Source organism: Hylaeus anthracinus, unplaced genomic scaffold (assembly GCF_026225885.1).
Source record: "Hylaeus anthracinus isolate JK02 unplaced genomic scaffold, UHH_iyHylAnth1.0_haploid 1, whole genome shotgun sequence".
Classification (NCBI taxonomy): Eukaryota; Metazoa; Arthropoda; class Insecta; order Hymenoptera; family Colletidae; genus Hylaeus; species Hylaeus anthracinus.
In genome coordinates, this window is record NW_026533255.1 from 486,336 (window position 1) to 498,014 (window position 11,679).

Consider the following 11,679-nt stretch of genomic DNA (forward strand, 5'->3'; position numbering starts at 1 on the left):
ACGTTTCATTTTTCAGCATTATAACTAAAGGCGAAGAGAGTTGTGGTCATCTAATAGAAGCGCATAAAGCTTGTATGCGATCATTAGGATTTAACATATGAATGCAAAGTTTATATATTTATATTTAGAAAATATTAATAAATGCTCAGGTTTGATAGATGTATTAAGGTATTTAGATTGTATAGAGTAGCTAAGTTAAATTATACCAAAATCATTCTAACACATTAAATACTGCATTTTACAAATAAATAATTTAATTTGTATCAAATATATAGTTTATTTAAATATCCTACATAAACAAATGTTATGTAGAATCAAATGTTTAGTCGTGGAAAGTAACATGCATAATGTAAATGGTATAAAACAATCATTCGGGAATTGGGAATTCTAACAAAGCATATATTTTCATTTGATGTGTGGTTAATACGAAGTTCCTTTTTACACTTGCGTAACAATTCCACAGCTTGATTTACCTGAACACTCTGAAATGATTAACACATCCTTAGTTTGCATACAGCAAAATTCAATACAAGTAAGAATTGTCTTATATCTTTGCTGTCAGTCATAATTATTGCATCTGGTCCTACCGAGCAGAAAGACAATTTTCATCTGATTAGTGCATAAGTTATGAAAACTATAAAACAACATACATCTTTATAATAATAAACATCAAATTTCTCAATAGTCTCAAATATTTTTAACTATAATAAATACATCTTATATATATCAGTACAATTCATGAGATATAATAAGAGTGATAATAATAATAACAATAATAATAATAATTTACTAAATCATATAACTTCTCAAGTATAGTTTACAAATAACAAGTAAATGGACTGTAGTTACTACCTTTTCTTCTTTTCGGTCACAGCATTGCACTTAACTTACACGCTAAGGTATGAGTAGCCTTAAATTAATTGAATAGTTAAATAGAATATTTGTAATTAGTATGAAAGTAGTTGTACTTTATGTATGAGTGAGTGAAATATAATTTAACAAAGAATGTGCAAGTATGTGTATACGTATATATAGATAAACGTATATAGAATATATGGAAATACGTCGTTTATTCTTGTAGACACTCCAAAACTATATAAAAACAACGATAATGAAAATGTATCGGAGAATAATTTCTGTAATCGTATATAAAATTTTATCGTACTGCGCGTCGTATCATTATTGGTAGTTTTATATTGACTAAAAATTGACAACAAAGTTTGTTAAAAATTTAGAGTACATGTAGAGTACTACAAGTGAAAGAAGGTAAGTACGGACATTGTTGATTTCTGTAATGTTTCGACTGTCTGGAGTGCCTCCAAAAATATTTATAATCGGTGATTGATTAGCATTGAATCGATAACAGCATCACAGCTACGAAAGAGTTTTGTTTTCCAAGCTCTGCTATGGCTTTTTCGCTGATGCAACCGACCGGCGTAGGACGATTGGTCGACTGAAAATTAGCACAGCCTGTTCGGTGCGACGAAAATTGAGCAGAACATTGTGGACAAGAAATGGCGATCGAATTAGCTCTATCATTTAGATACTCCATCGCTAAAACTTTCATTCCCAAGCACACATCGTAATATAGTATTTTCAGAGCTGATCATTGTTTAAAATAAAAGATCGACATATAGACACTTTCTTTAGAAATTACAACTTTTGTGGTTTCTCATTGTTTCATTTCAGCTCCAAAACTTTCAACTGCGACGCAGGCTTAGGATATACACGATTGAGGAGCCAGTCAACTTATGACGGCTAAAAGATGCAAGAATATATCGTTAAATAATATTTCTGTAATTACTACGGCGGAGCAAATCCTCCTAATGATAAAACCTAGAACATTGCGGTCAGGTAACTTTAAGGATGCTGGACAAAATTGGTTTCAGGCAGTCTATCGTCTTTCCACAAGATTTGACTCTTTTTCGGGTCAGCAAATCTCACCTATCTTGGGGTACGCGGATCAAACGTAATACTTTGCTTTGCTGAAAAACGTCCAAGTTTGATTGTTTTACATTATGCAACAAGCTTCCATAAACGATTAGTTAATAGATAAGAAACGTGCAAAAGTTTCTTACTTGATACTCTAATTCGGTTTCCATGATACCGGTAACTGCAACGACTTGATACTGCCTTGCTTTCATTGCTGCGATCGATTTTCGTACCAAACGCATTGCACCGAGTGCACTACTTGTGCTATTAAATTGTGCCATTTGTGCTGGACTATGACTTGGATCAAGTACTAACATAGTTATCGAACCATCTCTTAATTGCTCTACTCCTATTATTGTTCTACTATGACCTGCAAGAAATAGTCAATGTTCATATATAAACTTTATTTCTGTCTTTCAATTTACAATTTCTAAACACGTACCTTGATGCTGTAAGTAAAGGGGTGGCTTAAAATCATCGCACCGTTGAAAATATTGTAAAACCCAATTAAACATTTCAGGATGTCCACCGTCAGAATTAGTTGGCCTATGAAAATCTACCAGCTGACACCTAATAATACCAATGATAGTAAAAATTATATATAACATGATCGCGAGAAACTATCGTGAAAATTGTAAAACGTACTTTATTCTCAAACTAGAAAATAATATGGCTACTTCTGTGGGGCCAATCCATTTCCTAGTGTTCACCAATTTCCCGCCTAATTGCTCAGCTCCTTGAGTATCGAAACCCTGAGCCCAAGCCCATTCTATCATTTTCTGAAGTCTAGAGATAGACGGTATAGAACTTCGGAGCGGATTCTTGGTAGAACTACCGCTACCCAGACCAGAACTCCACGCTTTATAAACTAACTCATTGTACCCTGTATGTTGTAAAAGCGACGAAATTAGCATTTGTAAATTTCTATAACCACATCCCCAGCCTTTGTCTCCGTAAGTAGTAGCGTAATGATCTACAGTGGAACACATCCAGGTGCTCAACATGTTGCTACATGCTTGACTGACAGCTCGTATCTTGGGAACTAGACCTGTGGAAAATTGGAACAATAATATATGGTACTCTTAAAAGAAATTTCTGGAAATACAATTATTACCCCGTGTACAGGAACTGCCATCGTCTATGCCACTACTCTCTGCTACTCTGAGTTCGCTTTGCCTTTCGTAATAATCTGCAATCGTCATTTCACCAGAATACACAGCCCGCTGCATATTAGTGACGCTTTGTTCTCTAAAATTGCCCTGATTATCCATTCCGTATTGTGCTCTTAGCATTTCGAATTCTCGCTGTTCGCGTAATTTTCTAACTTCTTTCTCGCGCCTTTCCATATCCTTTGCTAACAATCTGTCAGTGGACAAATCTGGAGTTATAGGAGATGGAGTACTTTTTTTGCTGAAATGTTCTTCGATGTGTGCAGTTAACTCGTCATTGCTTTTAAACGACGTACTAAAACAAACTGGACATGCAGTAGCATCGCTGCCAACGGTTGCTAAATCAGATTGCGAAGCTGCACCATTCGCAGGGCTACAAAGAACAGAGAGAGTTTGAAATATAATTCATTGTTGTTAATAGGATGTGTATAGGTAAATATAGTTTTACCTTAAAATGTCTTTATGTTCTATGTTGACGTGTAGCTCAAGATCAGAAGAATTAGGGAAAGACGTAACGCATAGGGGACAATTGAAGATACCGTCACGCGACGGTGGAGATTCAGGTGGAAAGGACGGCGAAGTGAGATCGAAATGTTGTCTATTGATATGCTCTTCTAGCCTCAACGGACTATCGGAACTGAATGGGCACATAGGACACTCTTGAACTGGAAGCTTTGGCGAAGCATGAGAACGTAACTGCAGATTTAGGCCTGAACGCAGCGGAGAACCATGACCAGCTGCTCCTTCTATTACTGAAATAAAATCTTTCATCGTTTTACGTATTCCAAATTATAAAATTATTGCTCTATTAAACTTCTTGATACCATTATTAACATTTCCAGTGTTGTTATTATTATTGTTATTATTCACATTAGAACTAGAATTCTGTGGCTCTGACTTTGGTAGTTCCTGCTGGTGTTTAACACGAGGACTGGACGAACTGCTCCATCCATTTTGTAGAAGAGGTGGGCGTAGAGACATAGATGGAGAAGGACCACGACATTCGTCGTGCCTATGATCGTCTACCAACGAATCATCGTCAATAAATGCCATCATATCATGCTCCGGGGTACTACGACAATCGAAAGACACATTATTATTTAAAATGTTTGAATAAATTGATAAGTAGATATATGTACAAATAAAATAATTGTTTAATACATTTTATGGAAGAGAGTTACTCTACACTTTGTGTTACACTTTCCAATATTTACAATTTTGTATATAATAAATTTGGACAAGGTAAGTTAGAGATAAATAATTGTATATAAAATATCACTGAAATATGTACAATGAGACAGATTTTCAACAATGTTTTTTCATTCAATAAATTAGAAATTTTCTTAGGTCTAGGTATGATTTAACAAGTATAGTCTTCAATTAAGAAAAGCCAGAAAAAATAAATAAAGAGGATGTTTCATTTTCACTTTTTAACCTTGACTCATTTCCACACTTCCAACTGTATTAGATTAATATATACTAGCGAAAATTACTATCATAAATACTGGTCGGCTTTACAAGAAACAAACTTTGTAACGTACAAAAATAGCGACATCTGAGTCTGCCCGTTGCCGCCATATTTCACGCGGCCAAAATTATTCAAACGTCTTAAGTATGATTTCGTTAGTAAACTATTGATTTAATTTAATTAGTACTTGAAATTTCATGTAATTCCATTTTTCAATTTCTTTAATCTTACAGCATGAATATATATCTAAGTTACTTTAGAATGTCTGAAATTATTTAAATAATTTAAGTTTGAGTCTTACATATTTAGATACTAAATAGAATTTATATAAATGTGAATGATAAATAAAGACAATATATATATATATATATATATATATATATATATATATGTTTTTAGTCACATTGATATTTACCCATTTTTTAAATTATAAGTCATTTTATTATGATGTGTTTGTATCATGTAATAATAAATAAAATCAGTAGAGTACATATATATCTTTAGTTACTTATGCAAGTATTTACTTATTTATTGCTCGCAAGTATTTTTTTCTCAAGTGCTTGTAACGTGTTGTAAAAAATAATATTAATTAAACCGTCATCCAATTAACAATCACAATAATATTAATATATACCGAACAGACTCCGAGCACGTGATTTTTCTCGTTCGTTACAAATTATACTTTGCATAAAGTAAAATCACATGGGTGTCCAAGAGTTAAACAACATAAACAAAGTAGAAGAAACTGAATGCACGTTATCGCGAAATCTACCTTGGTGTCAAGTAATCCAGATGAGCACTGTTAACATGAGCCAACATTTCCGTTGGCGAGATCTCCCCCAAATCGCAAAATGGACAATTCGCTGCTCCTTGGAGATGATAGAACACCATGTGCGACCTCATCTCCTCGTCGTTGAAGCCCTCTAGGCCGCAGATTTCGCACGTGTAATTCATTTCAGGTGGTTTGGCCGCCATTTTTATTACATACAATCAACACCTGTCGACCTTTAATGAGAAGAGGAAAATTATTAAATCTGCACGCGCACAAACTGTGTCACGACGATGCAATCGAAACAAACCCGATTCACGAAGTGAACAGAATTTTTTAAACAAAAACGAACCAACGAAAGGGCGATATTTTAAACGATGCAACTAGTACGCGGTGCATCTCCGAGAATTGCATTTATATCCGCGCATTGTGGCACCATGGGAGAACGCATCGGAGCCAGCTGGTCTGGGCGAAGCGACTCGTGCGAATACATCGAAAACGCATCGTGTTGGCGTCGGGTATTTTCTTCAGGGAATCGATAATTGAATTCAGGGTCGCGTACAAGTATCCACGATCACACCCGTTAGGCTAGGTGTCCACCGAGAATTTTACTCTCGACGCTTGTTATCAAGAGTGAAACATGCAAAAAAAGAATAGCGGACACGGCGTCAAGGGTAAGGGTTCTTCCACACGGGTTCGTGGGGACCGAACACATTAAGACACCTCCTAATCGAAATTAGCAAACTCTCGTTTTCATCTGTACTATACAAGTTTAGTTAAAGATAAACAATTTTAGATTTGTCTTTTGTTCAATGATAGTTTGGCCGAACAGTTCGGTTGGATTTTAACGTATAAATAAACAGTAATTTTTCTTATAAGGGAAGGTCGCGATCCGGACGAGCGCTTTTTGAACGAGACCGGGCTTAAATGATGGAGGCTGATGGGCACAAGAAAAGTGCATAACATTAGGGGTATCTGGCCAGCCGTTCTTATAAAAATGGCTTTAAACATTTACAGGTCACTAGAATGTAGATATACGAAAGCATTCAAATTCTCGACAGAAGCTGTTGTAGCTGTGAGCGTTACGGCGCAGGTTCATTTTCTAAAGTTTGTGGGTTAGAGACTCGGCAATGACAAAGGTTTTTTTTTCTCCTACTGCATTTCTTATTCCCATTTTTTACTTACTGCTATATAAATAATATATAAGAACTATAATACTCACTGCTATATAAATAATGTATAAGAATTTTAAACTATAGGATGTGGACTACAATTTTTAACAATACGTTTTTTATTAATAATATTATTAATATTAGGTAGACTGGAAAGTTATGTCGTTTTTTCAATTTGAAATACTTGTTTATCACTCACTAGCTCATTGATTTTTATCGATCTGGCATTCCAAATTTTTACACTAAATGGCAAAAGGCTGTTGATAACGAGGGCGATTACATAATTGATTAAAAAAAGAGAATTTATTAGAAATTTGTTTGAATTTAATGTAAAATAAACGACATTACCTTCTAGTCTACCTAATATTAATATTGATAATAATTTATTAATAATAAATACGCCACATCCTATACATTTGTATGTTTACTTCTACTATTGCTATATTATGTATCGCATGTACTCATTATAATATTATGTTCACATCTATATTGATTGCAATTTCTGCGCACGTATATATTCAGTAGCCAAATACATAATTATTAAAAAATGAATTTTATTTTAATAAACGCTTTAGCCACACATTGTTATTAATACAAAATAAATTAATTAATAAAAAACGTGTTATTACAAATTGCAGTCAACATCCTATACTTTATAATTCTTATATATTAAGTTGTCCCAAAAGTTTCTTCCGTAACATCCACTCAGTTATTTTGTCTAGTAATGTTTATATAAATAGACAACCTACTTTCTGAGACGTTAATACCAGAGATGTTTGTAACAGTAATGGGGGAAAGTGAATCGTATGCAATTCAATAATGTAACATTAGACATAAAATATCGTGTATGTATGTATTATTAATGAAATGGAAGAAACTTTTGTAACAACCTAATATTATTTATCTAACAGTGAGTATCATAATTCTTATATATTATTTATATAGCAGTGAGTATTATAATTCGTATATATTATTTATGTAGCAGTGAGTAGAAAAAGGAACAAAAAATAGAAATGCAGTTGGAAAAAAAAATTTCCATTGTCGAGTCTTGAACCCATGAACTCTAGAACATGAACCTGCGGGGTAACGCTCACAGCTACAAAAGTTTCTCTTGAGAATTTGAATGTTTTCGTATATCTAGTGCCCTATAAATGTTTAAAGCTATTTTTTATAAAAACGGCTGGTCAGGTACCCTTAATGTTTTGCACTTTTTTTTATGCCCATCAGCTCCATCATTTGAGCCCGGTCTCGTTTAAAAAACGCTCGTCCGGATCGCGACATTCTCTTGTTAGACAAAGAAATATATTTCTTCTATAATCTATTGCCATTTTGTTCTATGATTTTTCTCCATCTATTGAACTATGATTTTCCTAGTAATTATTCGAACTGTAGAGAGACAACAATCATCATAAATCAAATGAACTTTTTAGTGGAACCGTTAAACAAAATTATATCTCATTATATATCTCATTATTGCTTGCTTTATTGCTTTTTGATTTATCAGGGTACATAATCTTTACATAGCGATTATTGCACCTATTGTTTCAGTCACTATATATCTCGTTATATCTAAATTGATACATGCTACATATTTTCTTATTCGAAAGAAATTTTCTCGCACGAGGACGTCTCCGTTTGCTTGTGTGAGGGAGGTCTTATTCTCGATAGCAACTCCAGAGGGTGAAACTCTCATGTGGGCACTAGACATTAAACTTTTCGCGAATCGTTTCCGGATGCATTGTACTGCGACGCGTTTGATTTATCGGACTCTGCGTGTTGCGACCATATCCCCCAGAAATGGAAGACGTCCCAACAGTAACACAGCTAACAGTAACACAGCCACGTTCGTGGTTCCGCGTGTACGAGGAAATGCAACCGCGACCTCTTGTCAGAGATGGGTAAAATTTTCTTTCAACGATAACGAACGAAATTCAATACGACGATACGCAGCGATGCATTCAAATATATTAAAAATTGCCAAAGTTATGATTTTTTTACGCATAGCCTCTTTGCTGATTTTTGCTGATTTTCTTTCAACGATAACGAACAAAATTCAATACGACGATATGCAGCGATGCATTCCACCCGACAGTTCAATCCTTTTTTCCTCGAATTATTTCATCCAGTTTAAATTTCTGTTCCGTTTCTATTCTATTCTAATTGTTTATATGGGACTCGTGGGTAAAAATTTGTATCTAGATAAGAATTTCGCCCATCTCTAGCCCTCACTCCGCAAAGTTCGACAGTCGCGATAAGCTAGCGCGGCTCGCGAGTCAATCGATGCTTTCCCATGGACGAGGATCTCATCATTTGTTTTCTCGAAACGAGGCTCGGATTGGAAAACCGTCGACGACGATGGCGACGTCGAGGACGTCGAAGGGGGCGAACCGCGTGTGCGGTTACGATATATCGTTCGCGTCGAGGAGGAGGTCGCGTGTCTTTTCACTGGCCCTCGAGGTAACTAGGCCAACCAGTAATTCGCAGAGGAAAGGTAGCGCACACACGTTGGGTTGCTGGGTTGGGTTGACCCATTTAAGGCACTCTTGACTCGCGTTTTGCGAAACTCGAGCGTGAGTTCGGGTGTCTCGCCACTCACCGAATTGATCACGATTTTACGAGTGTTCCCGGTCAGGATGCGCCCTTTATTTTTCGACGACACTTTAATCCCGTAACACAGTTAGGCGTCCGTGCAGGCCGGGCTGCCTAACACGGCGCCTCGTTCGCCTCCATATGGACAGCGCCAACCCACCCCGACACTTTCGCGGAAAGAGTTTCTCAAGCCACCCCACTGTGTCCAACTATCCACCATTCGTCTCTACGGAGGGTTGCGCTTCTACAGCGGACCTCGTCGAAGGCGCTGCCGTCGCCACAACCCTCGCAAGACGCAACCCTCGCTTGCACGCGGTCGGTAACGCTTTCATCTAGCGGCGCGTGGTTTCTGGCCCGCTAGGTTTCCATCTGATTTCACCCTCTGCCATTAAGGGCTCTCCCAGGGATCAAATTTCCAACGTTTGACTCCAACCTTTGTACGGGTCTCTTGCTTCGAAATAGTTTCGTTCAACTTAGTCTTGGAATTTATTTATTTATTTATTTATTTTAATAAATAGATATATAATTTATTTAAAGGGTACTCTTTTATTTTGGGTCAAAAAAGGTTGAGACTTAGGTTGAGACTTAGGTTATGTGTATAGATACATTGCAATAGATATCGGTAGACTGCGGATGTTTATGTGAATTAATATTTTTATAAATACAGAATTGTTGCTCTTTTATGTAGTTTTACATTTGTTTTACATATTTTTACATATTCTCGTGGGTTTCTCCATATTTTCATTACCCATAAATAGATAAACATCCGTAGTGTAGCGATATACCTCGATACAATTGCAGGCTTGTATCCATGAGGACTGTATAAGGAGTCCTAACTGTGTAGTGTAGAAGTGTTATCAACATCCCGAGCTTGAAGTTATGAATATTTCTACCACTTACGGCGCAAGTGAGCACAGACTGCGATATACATTTGTATACAATTTATCTACAGATAATCTTCGGATTGGCCTGCACTTGACCGGCAGTCCATTTGTTATTGCAAAATACATACGAATTTTTTTAGGCTCTATCATCTATATATTAATAGATAATATATACACATATGACATATATATTATCGTAGTCTATGCGCACTTGCGCCGCGAGTAGACGAAATATTCATAACTTCAAGTTCGGGATTATGCTAACAGTTTTCTAGTAACTTTCTTAGGGAGTTGGATCTCCTTATACAGTCTTCATGCTTGTATCTATTACAGAGTCGGTTCCTTTTGGGTAGCGCAGTAAAAAAAAATCCTATTCCTTTTGCGATACTCTCAAAATTAATTATCAAAGTTAGGCCTTTTTCAGCCTCTAGGGTGGTGAGATGATCCCTTTACAAAATATGAATATCATTTGCGCATAGAACAATTAATTTCTAAAAGAGAAGCAAATAGAATTCAAATAGAAAATGGTCGAAAGGGTCTAAGGGTGCGCAGGAGTCAGAACAGAACTCCGAATTGACTTCAGCGACAGTCGCGGAAAAAATAGGAAACTCCGGGACAAGGATAGATAGATCCTTGTCTCTCCAATAATGCTGTGACAGAGAGAGAGCAATACAACAATTGCAGGAAAGACGAGGACAGGGCGATTAGGCTAGCATGATTTTTGTTCAATGATATTGAAGCAAAGAAGCAATATTTTCTAATAATTCTTGTTTTAATATACTCGTTACACTTTGGCGAATGCGACTCCGAGGCCTGATTTTGCAATTTCAGCATTAAAACTTTATAAACAATAAAAGTAATATCCGGAACTATTGAATCGAAAATTTAAAACTTTTTCAGTAATAGAAAGCTGTACTATACCTGAGTAACATACGCTATGTTTTACTAAGTAAAATTTACTTTGATAAAATACGTTTTTAACTTGAAATCTAAAAATTTCTGCTCTTGAATATATTAGATGTCGTACAAAATAAAATAATTTTTGGAAAAAAATATAACCGACATCGAAATATATTAAAATTGCACTAAAAGGTATGAAATAATTTCAAGTGAATTTATATGAACACTCACAAGCTTTAAATATACTTGCTTAAAAGTATGAGAAAATGCAGTGAAAAGTATGAAATAATTTCTATATTTAATATGCTATATTTAATAATTTAATCAAATTCATCAAGAGCTGGTGAGCGATCATGCAATTATGAATAGACATTATTTCATACTTTGCACTGCATTTTCTTATATTTTTAAGCAATTATATCTAGAGCTGGGAGTATTCATATAAATTAACTAGAAATTATTTTATACTCTTTAGTGCAGTCTTAATATATTTCGAAGTCGGTTATATTTTTTTCCAAAAATTATTTTATTGTGTACGACATCTAATATATTCAAGAGCAGAAATTTTTAGATTTCAAGTTAAAAACGTATTTTTATCAAAGCAAATTTTACTTAATAAAACATAACGAATGTTACTCAGGTATAGTACGGCTTTCTATTACTGAAAAAGTTTTAACTTTTCGATTCAGTAGTTTCGAATATTACTCCCTACATAAAAGCAAACAAACAAACAAACAAACTTTACTCTTTATAATATTAGTATAAATAAGGTTGTCTATTTATATAAACAACTGTG

At 35.1% G+C, this 11,679-nt stretch overlaps 1 protein-coding gene across 5 annotated transcripts; it reads right to left on the minus strand.

The window, feature by feature from the left end:
* Positions 1 to 378: 378 nt before the first annotated feature.
* LOC128896483 (zinc finger-containing ubiquitin peptidase 1-like) lies at positions 379 to 9,369 on the minus strand. 5 transcript variants are annotated; one of them, XM_054159861.1, is made up of 9 exons: positions 9,107 to 9,369; positions 5,342 to 5,574; positions 3,926 to 4,173; positions 3,550 to 3,853; positions 3,047 to 3,474; positions 2,578 to 2,980; positions 2,375 to 2,502; positions 2,079 to 2,302; positions 379 to 1,985 (listed from the first exon to the last, which is right to left on the minus strand). In XM_054159861.1, exons 2-9 carry the CDS (start codon positions 5,542 to 5,544, stop codon positions 1,941 to 1,943), a joined length of 1,983 nt encoding a protein of 660 aa, XP_054015836.1. In that variant the 5' UTR covers positions 5,545 to 5,574; positions 9,107 to 9,369; the 3' UTR covers positions 379 to 1,940. The 5 variants fall into 5 exon arrangements, with proteins under 5 accessions (XP_054015836.1, XP_054015837.1, XP_054015840.1 ...); XM_054159862.1 differs by lacking the exon at positions 9,107 to 9,369 and adding an exon at positions 5,649 to 5,791; XM_054159865.1 differs by lacking the exon at positions 9,107 to 9,369 and having other exon boundaries at positions 4,000 to 4,173; positions 5,342 to 5,484.
* Positions 9,370 to 11,679: the final 2,310 nt, after the last annotated feature.

Excerpts from the sequence above, each read along its gene's own strand:
- LOC128896483 (XM_054159861.1), bottom strand. The coding sequence starts at position 5,544 with ATGGCGGCCAAACCACCTGAAATGAATTACACGTGCGAAATCTGCGGC. Across the intron at positions 3,475-3,549 it reads GAACATAAAGACATTTTAAG|CCCTGCGAATGGTGCAGCTT; the intron begins GTAAAACTATAT and ends TGTTCTTTGTAG. Across the intron at positions 2,981-3,046 it reads TGGCAGTTCCTGTACACGGG|GTCTAGTTCCCAAGATACGA; the intron begins GTAATAATTGTA and ends AATTTTCCACAG.